The 20,003-nt window shown below is 46.8% G+C and overlaps 1 protein-coding gene across 1 annotated transcript in view; it reads left to right on the top strand.

Moving 5' to 3' along the window:
* Positions 1-20,003, top strand: part of LOC148136393 (uncharacterized) — a 100,982-nt gene that overhangs the window by 51,674 nt on the left and 29,305 nt on the right. The window contains exon 4 of the mRNA XM_087983253.1: positions 12,646-12,701. Within this exon, the coding sequence (XP_087839379.1) occupies positions 12,646-12,701 (56 nt within the window). The remainder of the gene's footprint in view (positions 1-12,645; positions 12,702-20,003) is intronic.

Below are 20,003 nucleotides of genomic sequence, written 5' to 3'. Positions count from 1 at the left end.
GGGTTAGCATTTTGATTCTTCTTTGGAACTGACCGAAGACTTTAATGGGCGTCAACTCTGTTTCTCTGCCTGCAGGTGCTACCAGACCTGCTGAGTTTCTCCAACAATTCCTGGGGACTTTAAAAAAAAAATTTAAATGCCCTTTGCTACGTCCCTTAACAAACTTCAAAGACGGGTGAGGATTGATCTGCACGTCTTTTTTATTTTTGCCTATAATCGTAGGTGAGTTTGCTTTTGGATGTAATTTGTGTGTGACCAGCTGGAGAGCGGATCAAACAGGCAGGGGTTAGAAAACTGATGGGTGGAGACCATTTCAATTGTCACGGAAAGAGCTGACTGTTTCACTTATTGGTCCCAGTTGCCACTCCCGCTAATCCTTTGAGGGAGATATCTCAGCTACAGGATAGATGTTTTGAAAATCACAGATGATGCTGACAGCTATTTGGTTTGGACGGCGAGTGTGGGGATGGAGTACACAGGTTCGGAATTAACAATGCTCGAAGGAGATCAGAGGAACTGTTCATCGCTCCCACAAAGTAAGGGATCTGTGCAAAGTAAGAGATCTGAGCCAAAGCAGCTGTAACCACATCAATTAGTAAGTGCTTACACGGCTCCACTGCTCATAAAGACCTCTTACATGCCTTTGTTTATCACATGGTCCCACCACTCCCAAAGATCCTGTTCAACTTTTTGATTCTATCTCAAAAGAGCACTAATCTAGACTCAAAAAGGCCAATTGTCCGATCGTTCACAAGCAAATTCTCTGATCGGTGCCCTGCTTGGAAAATCTCTGTCATGTGGCCCATCCCTCTAGAATTTTCTCTCTCCCATCGGAGCCAATTTCCCTAGAACATCTCTCCCGTCAAAACCAAACATTCTAGAATGTTCTCTACCATCAGAGCCAATCTGTCCAGAATAGCTGTCCCATCAAGGTCCATCGCTCCTCCCATCGGAGCCAATTTCCCTAGAACATCTCTCCCGTCAAAGCCAGCCCTTCTAGAATGTTCTCTATTATTGGAGCCAATCTGTCCAGAATAGCTGTCCCATCGAGGTCCATCGTTCCTCCCATCGAAGCCAGTTTCCCTAGAACATCTCTCCCACCAAAACCAATCCTCCTAGAATGTTCTCTCCCATCTAAGCCAACCTCTCTAGAACATCTCTCCCATCAATGCTAATCCCTCTATAATATTCTCTCCCATCAAAGCCAATTTCTCTAGAATATCTCTCCCAACAAGGTCAATCCCTCTAAAATGTTCTCTCCCATCAACACCCATCAAATCCAATGCTTCTAGAATGCTCTCTCCCATTGAAGCCATTCTGTCCAGAATATCTCTCCCATCGAAGTCCATCCCTCTAGAATGTTTTCTCCCATCAAAGCCAATCACACTAGAATATCTTCCCCATCAAAGCCCATCCTTCCAGAATGTTCTGCTCCATCAAAGCCCCCTTCTCTGGAACATTCTCTTCCATCAAAGCCAACTCCTTTGGACTGTTGTCTCTGTTCATAGCTGAGCCCAATGGAACATTCTGCCCCATTGAGGACAGTCACTTCAGACGATATCTGTTCCATCACAATTTCCAGCGCTAGATAAACTCTACGATTGAGAAGATTGTCAAGATTATGACACAGAAGCTACAGGAGACACCTTCAAGTAGACGTTTCCCAGAAGGGGAAAAATTGTGTGTTTTAATTGAGCATTATCTACAGCAAACTCAAAGGATTACGGAGTAAATTAAGACTCTTTGACTGCAGCGAAACTGCTGAATCGCTCTAATTGCATTTGCCATTTCTGCTTAGATCAGGAATTGTGCACCATCTGTGAATCAGATACAAAGGTGACTGAGGAAGATTTCAATGCAACTTCTCAGCTGAAGCTAGTATTTGACTGTAATTCTCAAATCCTATAGAGTTGCAGTTCCCTTCCACACATTAACAAAGTACAGAGGAACCTCGATTGTCCGAAGGGCACGGACTGGGAGTATTTCATTTGGTTAATTGAATTCCGATAATCAAATGCCTGGCAACATAGATCTTACCAAATCATCTGATATTCAAATAATCAAGCTTCCTTGATTATGTTTGGTAAAAGATGTTTGGTAATGGGGAATAGCTTTTTCAGGAAAGCTGTGACAGTGAGGTACTCAAGGAAGATACCTTTTCAGTAAAGAAACTTGCCAGCAAACTTTAGTTCCCATGAACTGACTTTATCAGAAACAGGAAACACCAATGAGACTGGGTTAACAAACTTTTATCTTATAGCCATCAGTCACGTGCCTTCTGAGGATTAATTCTTTCATAGAATCCCTACAGTGTGGAAACAGGCCCTTCAGCCCAACAATCCACACTGACCCTCTGAAGAGTAGCCCACCCAGACCCATTCCCCTATTACTCTACATTTACCCCTGACTAATGCACCTACCCTGGACACTATGGGCAATTTAGCACGGCCAATCCACCATAACCTGCGCATCTTTGGATTGTGGAAGGAAACCCACACAGACATAGGGAGAATGTGCAAACTCTACACAGGCAGTCACCCGAGGCAGGAATCGAACCTGGGACCCTGGCGTTGTGAGGCCGCAATGCTAACCACTGAGCCACCGTGCCGCCCATGAAGGTGGCATAAGCTCCACCGTGGGGAAGGGGGTTGGCAGGTGCCAAACTTACCCCAGTCGGAGCGACCTCGTGCTGTCAAACCCCAGACTGACCCACAGCAACCATCCAACCAACTGAGCTCATCGGCCATCCAAGTTGCTCTGGTCCATGTGATTCCACATGCCGACCGTCGAATGGAGCCGCGGATCGTGACGGTGGCCACTCCAATACGCTCTCCATCTCTGGAGTCACAAAGCCATACAGCACAGAAACAGACCCTTCGGCCCAACTCAGCCAAGGCTCCCAAACCGAGCGAGCCCCACTTGCCTGCGTTTGGGCCATTTCCCCAGAAACAGTTCCTTTTCATGCATCTCCTACCCCAGCTGTATGCCCGACCTCATATTCCAATAGCCGTCCCTTTGCCTGGTCTAGGGCCCATGGCGAAACGTACGTTCGTGTGGTGCCTTTTCACAAGGGTATCCCCAACCACTCTCCACCCAAGAGATACTTTTCAAGTGATGCAAAAGAGGCAGCAGCAGCTGATATCTACAACAGCAAGATCCCAGCAAAAGGCGATCTGTTCTTGTGATGACAGATAACCCTTGGGCAGGGAACCAGGGAGAAATTCCCTGCTCTCTGGCACTGGAGTGCCATGGGAGCGTTGGCACCCAGCTGAACGCCTCAATTGGAAGGCAGTACCCTCCAACAGTGTGGCACTCCCTCATGACTGTGTGGAAGTGTCAACCTTGATTATTGCAAATTCTACAATGGGACATGGGCCCCAAACTTCACATTGCAGAGACCTGAGGGCTACCAACTGGCAGGTTATCCAGTGCGTGAGACACATGTAAGGTACCTGAGCAGGATAGTGAAGGAGTGGGGGGGGGGGGCCAGATGGCTGGACAATGTGGTGTGACGCCAACAGCATGGGTTCAATTCCCATTCCGGCTGAGATTAACATGAAGGACTCTCAACCTCTCCCCTCGCTTTGGGCATGGTGACCCTGAGGACAAGCCACCACCAGTTGCTTCTCTCGAATGAGAGAGCAGTCCTGGTGAGACCATGGCAATTCTCCCTTTTCCTTCGTTGAGGGTTCACTGTCACCCCTAGGAGGGATCAATGCTCTGTGGAGAGTCTACACCTTTTGTCGGATATTGGGAGTTGTTACACTGAGGGAGTCTTAACACTAGTCATCAAAGCGCAGCACCCTTAAAGACACAGGTCCACAAGTTAACCACATAATAGGGTGATGAGATTTACCAGGATGTTGCCGGGTGTGGAAGGTTTGAGTTATAAAGAAAGGCTGGATAGGCTGGGACTTATGGCACTGGAGTGTAGGAGGTTTATAAACCTTATAGAGGTTTATAAAATCATGAGGCGTATAGGTAGGGTGAATAGTAGGTGTCTTTTCCCTGGGGTGGGAGATTTCAAGACTAGGGCGCACATTTTTAAGTTGAGAGGAGAGAGAGATTTAAAGAAGACATGTGAAAGAAAATTCTTTACAGAGAGTGACATGTGTGTGGAATGAACTTCCTGAGAAAGTGGTGGGTGATACAGTTACAACGTTTAAAAGACACTTACATAAGCGCATGAACAGGAAAGGCTTGGAGGGACATTGGCCAGGAGCAGACAGGAGGGACTCATTTAGTTTGGGATTATCTTCGGCATGGTTTGGAGGTCTGTTTCTGTGCTGTGTGGTTCTATACCAATGAATTCCTTCTCCTTCCTTAAGTTCGAGGAGAATGTATCATTCGATTAAGTTGCTGAAAGTTTTGACTTCCAGAAATTGGGGTGAAATTACAAAAGTGATGAGGTTCCTGCAGAAAGAGCCAGTTACACTCAGGGATTTCCGTGGTCAGTGGATATAAAACTCCACCGTGCGGATCGTGTGATTCAGATGTGTGACCAATGCAAAACCTCTGACTCATCACGACAGCTCAATCCTGCGGATGCTGGAAATCTGAAATCGAAACCGAAAGTGCTGAAGGAGCTCAGGCCACATCTGTGCAGAGAGAGGAACAGAACTAACCCATGAACTGGCCCATTCATCCCTTTCAGAGATCAGTTAAGGATCAATCACATCGCTGTGGGTCTGGGGTCACAAGTTAGCTTGAATAGTGAAGGACGGTAGTTTCCTTCCCTCAAGGACAATGGTGAACCAGATGAGGAAGCATGGAGGGCTCAAACCATTAGCTCCCTTTCTCTCTGTCCAATGACCTACTGAGTTTCTCCAGCACTTTTTGGTTTTAGGTCAGATTCATCGTGCTGGGTTTTATCTTACATCACAAGATGACAACCTTATAATGTTCAGAAAGTTGCCAAAGAAAATTCCCTGCTATTCTCTCTTGGAACAGTTCCTCTCCTGAAGGCACTGAGATGTTCCATTTTATCCAGTCAGGCCCTTGCCCTCCTCAGGCTCTACTATGACGTTGGGGAGTGGGTACGTATGGAGGAGGGAGTCCAAGTCATGGCTGACTCCATCCTAACTCGCCATCTCCACAGCCTCACATTCTAGTTCGCTTTTCCCTATCTCAAGACCTCCTCAGACTATGTGCTGCCTCCCAACTTCTGAGCAGTCTGCACCCAGCTCACTCGGTGGTGAATCAGACCGCAAGCCGCAAATAGCCCTCACCCCTTCGGCTGCTGAATAGCTAGAGAACCCCACCATTAGATTACCAGCAAACAATTCGGAGAGCAGATACCCAGATGTTTGCTTTCCAGTAGCGAGTTGTTGTGATCTGTGACTTGTCACCTGCAATGGCTCAGGAAGCACATTCAGGAGAAGGAACATGCAAAAGGCAATTGGAGATATCCTTGATGGAGGAAGGAAGGGCAGGGCTCTTTGAGAAAGAGCCAAGGGTCCATCCGAGGGACTTATTGAACAATTGGAGCAGAGGAAATCAGCCAAAATGCCACCGTCATGGCGGGATTTGAACCTGGGGCATTATCTGGGTCCATTTACACATTAATAACAGTGACCAGAAAATCTGTTGGATTCTATAACCAACATAAAATGATCATTTTCACACAGTGGTTTGACGGAGCTTGCTGTGTGCAAATTGAGCCGGATTATCTACATCATAATGTACTTTGTCACCACTGGCGAGATATCTTCAGCTGGTGGTTGAACCATTGGCACTGTTACCAGTTGCTTCCTGGTCTCATGTTATGGTGTGTCCTCCACAGACTGGGCCATGAGCTCCCTCCCATAGTGACGCGAGTTAATCCAGAGGACGGGAGGCTTGCCATCGATCTAGCACTTTTGGTGACCACCAACATTCCGTGGAAGTTTTAGCTGTGGTTATACTTTAGGAAATGCACAGCAAGCTCCCACAAACACCAATGTGACCCCATAATCTACTCCTTTGTGCAGTTGGTTGACTGATAAATGTCAACCAGGACAATCTTCCCTGCTCCCCCTTCATAATACTAGCCTTTCCATCACCCCCTTCAGCTTTGTCCTTTTATTCACTCACGGGGAGAGGATGTAGCCAGCCAGGTCTGTATTTATTGCCCATCCCTAATTGCTCAGAGGGCAGTTAAGACTCAACCCAATTGCTGTGGGTCTGGAGTCACATGTAGGCCAGACCAGGTAAGGATAGCAGTTTCCTTCCCTAAAGGGCCTTGGTGATCCAGATGGGGATTTCCCCCAAACAATCTGCAATAGTCATCATTAGACACTTCACTCCAGATTGGTTTTTAATTGAATCGGTCTGCTGTGGCTGGATTCGAACCTGGGTCCACTAGAATATTACATGGGGCTCTGGATTAAGGGTCTATTGATTATACCACTCAGCTATCACCTAGGCCCAGCCTAATGTCTCATCTGAATCGTAGAGCTTCCAACAGTGCCGCCTTCTCTTGGTATCACCCTTGCTTTTTGAACCCTTGTCCTGGACTCGGGGAATGGAAATATTACTGAAACACTTCCTCACTCAGCGCCTTTCAACACTTACAGCAGCACGGTGGCTCAGTGGTTAGCACTGCTGCCCTCACACACCTGATTCCAGCCTCGACCTACCGTCTGTGTGGAGTTTGCACATTCTCCCCGTGTCTGTGTGGGTTCCCTCTGGGTGCTCCTGTTTCCTCCCACATTCCAAAGATATGCAGGTTAGGATGGTTTGGTCATGTTAAATTGCCAATAGTGTGCAGGCTAGGTCGATTAGCTTTGGGAAATGCTGGATTACAGGAATGGAGTGAGTCTGGGTGCGATACTGTTCAGCCTGGGCCAAATGGCCTGTGCCCACACTGTAGGCACTCTAATCTGTGTACAATGTGAGACAGAGCATGTGTTACACAAGTGGCCTTGCTTCAGGCAAAGGAAAAATCATAATATGCTCGAGGTGTTCTAGGCAAACAGGGAAATAATATATTACCACAACTCACGAAATCCAGGTTGTCTCAAACAGGAGTAATCTGAGGCTTGATGTACAGAGTGCTGTTAAATTCTGCCTGAAAACCTATGACAGTGAAGTGTCAATTCTAAATGATCTTGATTTACTGTATGTGGCGTTTAATTATTCACATGGACAGTCTTTCCCTAAGAACTATTCTTACTGACACTTTCAAAATGCACTTCCCTCCATATCTCAAAGCCATGGTCAGTAGTAACAGCCCCTGAAATTCATAGACCATCATAGAATCCCTACAGTGTGGAAACAGGCCATTCGGCCCAACAAGCCCACACTGACCCTCCACAGAGTATCCCACCCAGACCCATTTCCCTACCCTATTACTTTACGTTTACCGCTGACTAATTTACCTAACCCGTACATCTGTGGACACTATAGGGCCATTTAGCATGGCCAATCCACACTAACCTGCACATCCCTGATCACTGTGGGTAAATTAGCATGGCCAATCCACACTAACCTGCACATCCCTGAACACTATGGGTAATTTAGCATGGCCAATCCACACTAACCTGCACATCCCTGGACACTATGGGTAAATTAGCATGGCCAATCCACACTAACCTGCACATCCCTGAACACTATGGGTAAATTAGCATGGCCAATCCACACTAACCTGCACATCCCTGAACACTATGGGGCAATTTAGCATGACCAATCCACACTAACCTGCACATCCCTGATCACTGTGGGGCAATTTAGCATGGCCAATCCACACTAACCTGCACATCCCTGATCACTGTGGGGCAATTTAGCATGGCCAATCCACACTAACCTGCACATCCCTGATCACTGTGGGGCAATTTAGCATGGCCAATCCACACTAACCTGCGCATCCCTGATCACTGTGGGGCAATTTAGCATGGCCAATCCACACTAACCTGCACATCCCTGAACACTATGGGCCATTTAGCATGGCCAATCCACCCTAACCTGCACATCCCTGAACACTGTGGGGCAATTTAGCATGGCCAATCCACCCTAATCTACACATCCCTGAACACTATGGGGAAATTTCCCATGACCAATCCACCCTAACCTGCACATCCCTGAACACTGTGGGGCAATTTAGCATGGCCAATCCACCCTAATCTACACATCCCTGAACACTATGGGGAAATTTCCCATGACCAATCCACCCTAACCTGCACATCTTTGAACTGTGGGAGGAAACTGGAGCACCCGGAGGAAATCCCCACAGAGACGGGGAGAATGTGAAAACTCCACACAGACAGTCACTCGAAGTGGGAATTGAACCCTGGCACTGTGAGTGCTAACCACTGAGAGAGAGAGAGAGAGAAAGAGAGAGAGAGAAAAAGAGAGAGAGAGAGAGAGAGAGGGTGAGAGAGAGAACAGCCCAGAGGAACTGACTGATAGTAAGGAGAACATTTCAGTCAATAAGATGTAATAATTTCCATGTCATTTACTTTTCTGTCAGGGAGTGTATGAATGGAAAACAATTGCTTTCTTTAATCTCAGTGTGCTTGATAGAGTTACACAGTCACGAGATATCATAAGTCAGGAGTTATATGTCCTCCAGTTTTATGCAGCTGTTTTGCTTCCTGACCTATAGTAATTGTCCTTATCCCCCATAACAGAAAATATTGATATAATTACTCAGTGACTTTAACAAGGTTTAAGTACAAAGGGGTGAAAACTATAAAAACCAAAGCTTGAGCAGTTTATTGCCAGCACCTAAACTGTAAGATAATACAGCAGCTTTTAGATGCCTGGCAGACAGTTGTTGGATTTCCTGAGAAGATTTATTCCATTTTGGGTCTTTATTTTGTTTCCAGTGTTTAGTTGTCATGACAGCAGTGGAGATATAATGACATTGTGTGTGTGTAAGCATGTGTGTGTCTGTGTGAGTGTATGTGTCTATCTGTGTGTGCGCGTGTGTGTCTGTTCGTGCGTGTGTGTGTCTGTTTGTGAGTGTGTGTGTATGTGTGTGTGGGTGTGTGTATGTGTGTGTGGGTGTGTGTATGTGTGTGTGTCTGTGTGAATATGTGTGTGTGTGTTTGTGTGTGTGTCTGTGTCTGTATATGTGTGGGTGTGCCTGTGTGTATTTGTGTGTATATGTGTGTGCGCACACATGTGTGTGTCTGTGTGTGTGCACGCATGTGTGTGTCTGTGAGTGTATGTGTCTATCTGTGTGTGCCCATGTGTGTATCTGGTCTGTCTGTGTGTGCGTCTGTGTGAGTGTGTGTGTGTCTGTCTCTATGTGTGTGGCTGGTCTGTCTGTGTGTGTGGGTGTATCTGTGTGTGTTTGTGTGTATATGTGTGTGTGTCTGTGTGTGTGCACGTATGTGTGTGTCTGTGTGAGTGTATGTGTCTATCTGTGTGCACGCGTGTGTGTGTCTGTGTGAGTGTGTGTGTCTGTTTGTGTGAGTGTGTGTCTGTCTGTGTGTATGTCTGTCTGTGTGTCTGTCTGTGTGTGTGTCTGGGTGTGTCTATGTGTGTGGGTGTGTGTATGTGTGCGTCTGTGTGAATATGTGTGTGTGTGTTTGTATGAGTGTGTGTGTGCGTCTGTGTGTGTGTCTGTTTGTGTGTGTGTGCATGTGTCTGTCTGTTTGTGCATGTGTGTGTGTCAGTGTGTGTGTGCGTCTGTGTGTGTCTGTGTGTGTGGGTGTCTGTGTGTGAGTGTCTGTCTGTGTGAGTGTCTGTCTGAGTGTGTGTTTGTGTGTGTTTGTGTGAGTGTGAGTGTGTGTGTGTTCTCTTTGGAGATGAGAGAGTTGAGAGGAGATTGGATCGAGGTCTTCGAGTTGATGGGCTGTGTGGACACAGCACATAGGGAAAGCTACTTGGTGGAACGATCAAGAATAGGGGGAAACTGACAGAGGGTGATTTGCAAAGGAAGCAATGGTGACAAGGAGAAAGTCTTTCTACATACAGAGAGGGGCTTGGATCCAGAAAGCACTGCCTGTGCAGGTGGTGGAGACAGAATCAAATGTAGCCTTCATTTGGGAATCGAATCATTATCTGAAGAGAAAATAAGAGCCATGGGGGAGAAGAGGAGGGGAAATCACTGAGTTGCTTTTGCAGATGGGGATTCAATGAGGCTGAGTGTCGTCCCTCTGTGCTGTAACCATTCTATGGTTCCATTTAATAATCGCTGGAAGTTTATCAAGTGGTAATTTATTCACACGTTGTAACTTGTGCTTCAATCATCTACCTCATTCTCCCCCTCTCACTCTGTTGAAACCAAGAGTCATCACTCTCTCCCATAACCTCAAGCCTAGAACTCATTGTTCTCACTCTTCACTCTGCATTTCTTCACTCCATTAGTCTTCACTTCCTCACTATGCACTCATCACTCTTTGCCCTAATACTCTTCACCCCCTCACTGTTCACCTTATCACTCCTGATTTCCCTGCCCTTAACTTCCTTGCCCTGCATTCATCACTCTGCGTTCCACGCTGTTCACCATCTCATTTCTCATTTCCCTGCTCTTCACACTATAATCTTCACCCCCACTCTTCACTTCCCCACTCTTCACTCTCCCACTCTCCACTCCTCCACTCTTCACCTGTTTACTCTTCACCCCCTTCACCCCACACTCTTCACTCTCCCACTCTACACTCCCCACTCTTCACCCTCCACGTTTCACCTCCCAGTCTTCACTCTCCCACTCTTCACTCTCCCACTCTTCACTCTCTCACTCTATAACTCCCCCACTGTTCACCCCTCACTCATCACACCCCACTTCAGCCCCCACTCTTCACACCCCCACTCTTCATTCCCCACTCTTCACTCCCTTTTCACTCCCCCACTTTACACCTCCCACACTACCCTCCCCCACTCTACACTCCCCCACTGTACACCCCCCACTTTTCACTCCCCCACTCTTCACTCCCCCTTCTTCACTTCCACAGTCTTCATTTCTCACTCTTCATTTCTCCTTCACTTCTTACGGCTTCCCCACCAATTCTTTGGGCTTGAAGAAGTGCAGAGTTTAGCATGAAGAACAAACTTTGGTGTTGCCAAACCAACCTATCTTGATTTCCTTTGCCTCCTTCATGTTTCACCTCCCCACAGTGTCTTATACTGAGAGGCTTGACTCTTCATCCAGGTTTCTCTGTTTCAACATCGCCCAACCTACCATTAAAGCATTGAAGAGTATGGATATTTTTGTGTTTCAATGGATATTGTTGACACTAATGAATACCTTGGTATTTTTAGGGTAATAAGTACCTCAGAGAGCTATGGGGGATAGAGTCCTTGAGTATATTTAAGGTGAGATAGATTCTTGATCAATCGTGGAATCAACAGTTCTGGAGAAAGAGCGGGAAAGTGGACGTGAGGATTGTCAGCTCAGCTATGAACCTTTTGAAGGGCTGAATGGCCTACTCCGGCGCCCATTTCCCATGATCTTTGGGACCCGAATCAAAACAGGATGATCTGGCTCAGTGCAACAACCACTTCAGCCGATCTAACCTGTATCAATGTTAGGGTCTCGACAGTCAACTCCTGGCCTGGACTAAATAGTCAAATCTTCCCTTGCTGGAAAGTGTGATTTCAAATGTTACTTTTGTTCACTGTCAGCTGCGGCTCAGTTGGACTGCAGCCTCCAGTCTTCAAATTCAACAGGCCTTGAGTGCCAAAACCAAGACTGGCACTCCCAGTGCAGTCCTGAGGGAGTGCCGCACTGTCAGAAGTAGCAGGTTGCAGCATATGAGTAAGGCCACAGGCTCGGGGCATATTGCCCTCATGTGCTGACCATCAACGTCACAAAAACAGATGACCTGGTCATTACCATGTTGCTTTCCGTGGGAGCTTACTGTGTGCAATTGCTCACCATGTTTCCTAAATTCCAACCTCCAAAGTTGTTTCATTGGCCACAAAACACTTTGGCATGTCCTAAGTTCCGCATCTGATCTCGCTGTTATAGGAAGGATATTACTAAACTGGAGAGGGTTCTGAAAAGATTTGCCAGGATGTTGCCAGGAGTAGAGGGTTTGAGTTATACAAATGGGCTGGAGAGACTGGGATCTTTTTCATTGGAAAGTAGGAGGTTGAGGGGTGACCTTATAGAGGTTTATAACATCAGGAGGGCCATAGATGAGGTGAATAGTAAAGGTCTTTTCTCCTGGGGTAGGGGAGTACAAAACTAGGGGGCATATTTTTAAGGTGTGAGGGGAAAGATTTAAAAAGAACGTGAGGGGCAACTCTTTCACAAAGAGAGTTGTTTGTTATGGAATGAACTGCCAGAGGAAGTAGTGGATGCGGGTGCTGTTACAACATGTAAAATACATTTGCATAAATACATGAATGGGCAAGGTTTGAGGGAATATGGGCCAAATGCAGGCTGGCAGGACTGGTTTAGTTTGGGATCATGGTCAGCATGGATTAGCTGGGCCGAAGGGTCTGTGCTGTCTAACTATGAAAGAGAAAAAGAAACCCTTTCTCACTAGATCATGTCCTGGAATATTACTCGAAGTGTTAATCTTGCCAGAGCATTGTGACTGTGAATGGAATGCAGTATTAAGTGGGTTAATTGGGTTTGAATGGGGCCTGAGAAGACATGGAGGGGGATTGGGGCTGTTGTCAGTCACTGCAGCATGACTGGATTGTGTAATGGGCCAGCAAAGATCTATCATGTGATGGTGACTCACTCTCAGTCCTGTTTGTCCCATGCAGATGAAAGCCCCAGGGCCGATTGGAAAAAAGAATTCTGCACAGACCAGCAAGATGGGGTAAGAGGAGCTTATGATCATTAAATAGACTGAACCGTCAAGGCGTATCTATCCCCTTCCACCAGTCACTTGGCTTTACGTAAGTGTTTATGGTTCAGTCTGCTTTAACAATGACTGTGCTTGCTCATTCTGTTAAAAGGGGAACATTCCAATGTTATCAGAGTCAAAGAAAGAGAGAGGACCATCGATTGTGTCATTTGGGGAAACAGTGTTACAGTGGTTGCTTAGAAACATGCAAAACAGAAGATTTTAACACAATTGTAAAGGACAGATGAATGCAAACAACTCAGGTCACAGGTCAGAGATGTTAACCCTGTCTTGTCTTCAGGTGCTGTCAGAACAATTGAGTATCTCTAGCACTTTCTGCTTTGATTTCAGATTTCTGTCAATTTTGCATTTGGAAAACCACAAATATTTGCAAAAAAAAACCACTGAGCAAGTAGGAGCGCCTGCGTCCAGCACAGCCATTTTGCTCTGACTTGGATGTCGGGTTTTATAAGTTGGTTGTTGGGGCTGGTCAGGGAGCACTCTTTCAGTTCAGGTGCCCAGTCAGCACCGTCCTCATGACCTGTCCCACCTGTCAATCTTCCTTCCCACCTATCCGCTCCACCCTCCTCTCCGACCTATCACCTTTGCCCCACCTCCATCCACCTCTCACACTCTCAGCTCCCTTCTCCCCAGCCCCAACCCCCTCCCATTTATCTCTCGACCCCCGCGGCTCCTAGCCTCATTCCGAATGAAGGGCTCCAGCCCGAAACGTCGATTCTCTTGCTCCTCGGATGCTACCTGACCGGCTGTGCTTCTCCAGCACCACACTGTCAACTCTGACCTCCAGCATCTGCAGACCTCACTGTCTCCAGGTTCAGGTGCCCAGACTTAGTTGTGGAATGTGTTTGACATTCTGTTCCGCTATACCCACCAGTCCCCCTCAAAGGTGTGCTGCTTTTCCAAATCGTGATACAATTCCTCTCCTGTCTGGAGTATCATACCCGTCCATTCACCAAGATAGGAGTTGTCTCAAAGATGGGCATGTGACCAGGTGCATCACAGCAGAGCTTGGTAGATTGAGTATCAAGTAACCAATGTCTTCCTTCAGGTCTGATTGTGCAGGTAGAACTCTCGGGGAAGAAACTTTCCATTGCCCCTGGATCATTTTTCCAAGACATCCTCTGGCACATTCTGATCTCACACCAAGTTCGGTTTCCCCAATCTCCACTTTACTCGCTCGGCAAATCACTGTGAGTTAGTGCCTGACATAGTGTTAACATTGTGGTTTGGCCAGACGCAAGTCACCATTTATCACAGATGACAATTTTCCTTTTCAGTGGGATTAATATTATCGGAAAATATCTTGGATATTGGACAGATCTTTCATCCAAACCTTGATGTGGCGTGAAAATATTCCCAATAATTTATCAAAAACTGAAAATCAGACAGAAAAACAGAGGTTGCTGGAAAAGCTCAGCCAGTCTGCCAGCATCTGTGGAGAGAAATCAGAGTTAACCTTTCGGGTCCGTTGACCTTTCCTCAGAATTTATTGTCTTTTCTCTGAAGTCAGACCTGATGTTTTATTTTCCCGCTGACAACCTTTTTAGCACGCACTACATGGTGGCTTTCCAAATGGCTGTCTGTTTATGTTGGACATTTCGAGACAAGCATATCCAACCACTTTCTGCTGTGCGCTTGGGGAACTGGCCTGTTCTACATTTTAAAAAAAATCAATGTGGTGGCACTTGGTGTATCGCAAGGCTATTATTCAGAATAACACGTGGGTTCGAGCACTTTACAGTGTTAGAGATTCCCCAGTCTCCAGTGTGTTGTATAAATGAGCTTAAAACAGGAAGGGTCACTTGACCCAAAACGTTAACTCTGATTTCTCTCCACTGACATTGCCAGACCTGCTGAGCTTTTCCAGCAATTTTTGTTGTTGTCAACATTCAAATTAAAATATCATTGTGATTATTGATAATGTGGTGCCCACCAGTCGTAGATGCCTAGTTACCCCTTAAGAAGGTGGGGGTGAGCTGCCTCTTTGAACCGCTGCAGTCCATGTGCTGTAGGTAGACCCACAATGCCTTTAGGGAGGGAATTCTAGGATTTTCACCCATTGACAGTAAGGAACGGTGATGTATGTCCAAGTCAGGATGGTGGGTGGTTTAGAGGGGGTGTTTCCATGTATCTGCTGCCCTTGTCCTTCTGGATGGAAAAGGTCGTGGGTTTGGAAGGTGCTGTCTGAGGATCTTTGGTGAATTTAGCAGTGCATCTTGTAGATGATACACACTACAGCTACTGAGCGTCGGTAGTGGAGGGAGTGGATGTGGTGCCAATCAAGCGGGCTGCTTTGTCCTTGATGTGTTCTTGAGTGTTGTTGGAGCTGCCCCTATCCAGGGCAAGTGGGGAGTATTCCATCTCACTCCTGACTTGTGCCTTGTAGGTGGAGGATAGACTTTGGGGGAGTCAGGGGGTGAGTTACTCGCTGCAGTATTCCGAGCCACTGACCTGCTCTTGTAGTTGCTGTGTTCATGTGGTGAGTCCAGCTGAGTTTCTGATCAATGATAACTCCCAGGATGTTGATAGTGGGGGGATTTCAGGTGACGCTGAATATCAAGGGGCAGTGGGTAGATTGTCTCTTATTGGAGGCGGTGGGCATTGACTGGCATTTGTGTGGCATGAATGTAACTTTTCAGTCAAATCTGAGAGCTCACTGAGCAGCTCTTGAGAAAGTGGTTGAGTTGTTCGCACTGTTATTATGGACCGGGCCAAACACCCCCCCCCCCAAAATATTTTAAGAAAGTAGCCTTGACCCTAACATTTCCTTATTTTAAAGGCAGATGGGAAGTGGCTGTACCAGGAATGATGCAGCTGGTAAACCACTCAGCTTTAAGCAAAACAGAATTTACTTAAACACTGGACTGGGGGAGTCTAGAACTAGAGGGCATGGTTTGGGGAGAGAGGGGAAAAATTTAAAAGGGGCCTAAGGGAGAACTTTCTCACACAGAAGGTAGTGCGTGTATGGAATGAGCTGCCAGAGGAAGTGGTGGATAACATTTAAAAGGTATTTGGATGGGTATATGAATAGAAAGGGTTTAGAAGGACATGGGCCAGTTGCTGGCAAATGGGACTAGATTAGGTTAGGATATCTGGACGAGTTGGACCAAAGGGTTTGTTCCCATGCTGTATATCTCTATGATTCAATGACTACAGTTGAAACACAAGCAAATTAGAACAGAATTTAGAATAATTTAACTATTTGAAAACCCAACTGACTCGATACAACAACTGAACTAAGGAGCTGTTCCAATCTCCGCAACATCCCATAAACACACCCCCTTTGGCAGAATGTAAATTCAAACACAGGTTCTTACAGGCAGGAGAGATTACAGAGAGAGAGAAGCCAGTCAAGAATCATCTGCTGAAGCTTGGAACCTTTCTCCACTGCAGCAGCTTCTCTTCTACAACTGAAAGGAACTAGAGAAAACCTGCAAAGGGAGAACGCGACACTCCCCCACCATTGTTAAACCGGGCTCTAGCCCAGACGTTTCAGCACCTCTGCCTTTATGACCTCGCTTGTAAAAAAAAACCCAAGGACAAAATGACCTTGTTAAAGGGGCAGCATTGTCACAGGGTGTGCGGATGGACTAGTAAAAGCTGAATTCCCCTGGTAACTGGCAACAAAGAGCAGACCACAACAAAGTTAGTCAGTGTTTACAGTTTCCTTTAGGAAACACCAGCAGAATTGATTGGATTGATATAAAAAAGCATAATTATGTGCAAACCATTTGTGGCTTTTTGATCTCAGTTCAAGAACCTCGTTTGAGCCTAGTTCCTATGATGATTGCACTGTTGTTATTATTACGCCTCACAGCGGCCTTATAAGGAAAGTTCCGGAAATCTGTTTCCCAGCGTCTGATCAATATATTCATGTCCCTTTATTACACTTTTTCCAAATGTTTTTCTGCCCTTTTCCCTGTATGTGCTCAGAGAGTGGCTCAGAGAACTGGCCGTTCTCTTAGGAATCATGTCCCCAACTTGTTGGGCCGAATAGCCTGAATTTATGCCTTTGAGCCGATGTGTGTGTGTCAATATTTGACTGTGTATTGTCAATAGGTCATCTGTGTGGGCTGAAGGATACCACATCATTAGGCAAGGGAGAGGCGACGAGATTGTGAATGAATTGCTTGACCCGAAACCAATATAGGTCACAGAGCTGGGAGAGGAGAGGCTGATGGGTGGGTGGATAACATTCAGTGGAGGGAAAGTGTGTAAGAGAGGCCGGCCAGTCTGTGGTGGCTGATCGACCATTGAGACCGTCACTGTCTGCTGTCCAGTTTGGCCTGCGAGCGGGGGCCCTTGCGCAACAGGAGTGGGCAACAACAACAACTTGCATTGACGTAGCACTTTGAGCACAGCCAACCCGCTACCAAGGGAATTTCATGAGGCAAGACTGACACGCAACCAAAGGACAGGTGACCAAATGCTTGGTCAAAGGAGAGGTTAATGAGGAGGGGAAGTGTCAGAACTTGGGATCCAGGTACAACTAAAGATCACAGGCACCATTGTTCTGATAGGAGGAGTTAATCATAAGGCTGGAAGTTGGCAGAACTCTGAGGCTCAAAGTAGGTTTCAGAGATAGGGAAATGGAGGAGTTGGCGTGTGAGGGAGGGGGCAAGGCCTTGTCAGGGTCAGAACTCGAGGGTGAGAGTTTGAAACTTGGCGGATCAGTGTCAGAGTGGCCAATCTAAGGGTGATTGAGACAGGGTCAGAGCGAGGTTGGCATTAGTCCTGGTTGAGCTGGAGATCACCCGCATTGGAAGATGGCAGGTCAGTGAGGAGAGACAGCTCGAATCACTCCAACTGAGGGGCGCCCCCAATGTCAAACAGAGAGCTGCAGATGTTCTGAAACAGGAACAGAAATCGATCAGAACTAAAACAGTGACCTTAGCACTCTGCTGAAGTGTCAGTGGACCCAAAACACTGACGGATACGAAGTTCCTCCAGCTTTTTGTTTCTGATATTTGATAAAGAGAGACATGCTGTTGAAGTTTTTGCTTTCTCTTGCTACGATCAGGACAGAATTGCAAGAATGCCAAAACCCAAGGGGAACGACAATTTACACGAGAATAGGGTGCTGATTGGTTTGAGGCATTGCCGTGGGGAAAGCAAAGAGGGAACGTTTACTGCCAAGTGTTTGTTTAAATTTAAATAGGCAAGTCGACACTTGAGGCATGAGGGCAATGTGGTTAAATCGCTAATGAGAGAGCAACCCTATGGACTGATAAGACCAGCAACCACTGGGGATTGGCAGTCCCCAGGTCTTGGGGGATGAACACGGCATCAGTTCAGGAGAATAAACAGTACCTCGGCGAGGGAGCAGAGAACAAGTTGTGATGCAGGTGGAATAGAATAGAATCCCTATAGTGTGGAAACAGGCCATTTGGCCCAACAAGTCCACACCGACCCTCTGAAGAATATCCCACCCAGACCCATTCCCCCTATCCTAGTCGAGAGTGCGGTGCTGGAAAAAACAGCAGGTCAGGCAGCATCTGAGGAGCAGAGGAATCGATATTTCGGGCATAAGCCCTTCTTCAGGAATCATGTCCGAAACATCGATTCTCCTGCTCCTCAAATGCTGCCTGCACCACACTCTTGACTCTGATCTCCAGCCCTCACTTTCTACTATCTTATTTTTCTATAGGTACCCCTGACTAATGCACCTAACCTACACATCCCTGAACACTATAAGCAATTTAGCGTGGCCAAACCATTCTGACCTGCACATCTTTGGACTGTGGGAGGAAACCGGAGCAGCCGGAGGAAACCCATGCGGACACGGGGAAAATGTACAAACTCCACACAGACAGTCACCTGAGGCTGGAATCGAACCCAGGTCCCTGGTGCCGTGAGGCAGCAGTGCTAACCACTGAGTCACTGTGCCGCCCTCACGGTCACTCAGTGTGCCGCACTGGGCCACCTGCAATGCCCGTGGTACTTAACTGTCAATGATGTGGAGGGGCCGGGGTCAGACTGGGGTGAGCAGAGTCAGAAGTCATGCGACACCAGGTTATAATCCGACAGGTTTGTTTCAAATCACAAGCTCTCGGAGCACTGCTCCTTCAGCAGGTGAAGTGAGCCCCAAGACTGAGCAATCGAGGGTTCAGCAGGTCAAAACGTCAGATCATGAGACCAGCCAATGTGTCTTGGGTGCGTATTTCCTTTTCCCTGAGTTGATTTTCCAACTTGCATTCCAGAATGTCTTGAGTAAAGGAGATTATCCTTTGCCGGGGGAGGGATCTGTTTCAGCTCTGTCAAGGATAAAGCTGGTACATTTCAGTCTTTCTGTATGTTGTAGTCTGAGGAAGAGGAAGTGGTGTCTCGACAAGATCTAATAAAGGAATGCTTTGATAGCCGTCCACCCCACGCCAAAATAGAACATTTCTGGAGTGATTTCCGGGGCACGGGTTGCTGCTGGTAAATCTCCACAGTCTAATAATTAATTGAGCTGACAACATCCCGTTTGTGGCCTATTGCAGAGAATGGTGCAAGTTCATTGAAAAGGGAAGGTGGGGTGGTCGAAAACAGACCATACGCACACAACCGTCCCCTGCTAAAGACAAAGGGGAACAGTGCAGCAACTCCTGTAATTTTGAGAAGTGATTTGTAAAGTTCGTTGGAGATATTGTGATTCCCTGAAAGAACTCCAAAGGGGCCTCTCCCTTTCACATGCTTGTGCTGAGCGACCAAGGCAGACGAAAGGATTGACCCAGGAAATCTACATCAAACTCTACATGCCAGCTTCCCCTGTTATCTGGTTTCAGCCAGTCAGCAGTCAGGGAAATATGTTCCTTTACCTTTCCCATTGTGCTGACATTCCTGTGTTATTTTTTGCTGAGTAAGCGCTGGGACCTCGAACAATGCTGACATCAAAGAATTTGTGGTGAGGCCTAAGAAATTAATCATTAATGCGAGTCAGCATCCACCCGTTCTCTGGTAAAGGGTGTCGGTCATGGGAACTGGTTTTCCTTTTGATCAGCCTAAGGCCAATGTCAAAATTCCCATGTTTATTCCATCTGCGTATTCCCCATCAATCCCACAATCTTTCAAGATCTCTGCATTCCTCCAGTCAGAGTCATAGAGATGTACAGCATAGAGTCATAGAGATGTCCAACTCATCCATGCTGACCAGATATCCTAACCCAATCTAGTCCTGTTTGCCAGCACATGATTAGATTAGATTCCCTACAATATGGAAACAGGCCATTTGGCCCACCAAGTCCACACCAACCCTCCAAAGGGTAATCCATT

This window comes from Chiloscyllium plagiosum, unplaced genomic scaffold (assembly GCF_037043375.1).
Source record: "Chiloscyllium plagiosum isolate Xiang-an unplaced genomic scaffold, Cpla_swu_hap1 HiC_scaffold_45, whole genome shotgun sequence".
Taxonomy (NCBI): domain Eukaryota; kingdom Metazoa; phylum Chordata; class Chondrichthyes; order Orectolobiformes; family Hemiscylliidae; genus Chiloscyllium; species Chiloscyllium plagiosum.
Note: the sequence above shows the minus strand (reverse complement) of the source record. Positions and strands in the feature narration are given on the sequence as shown.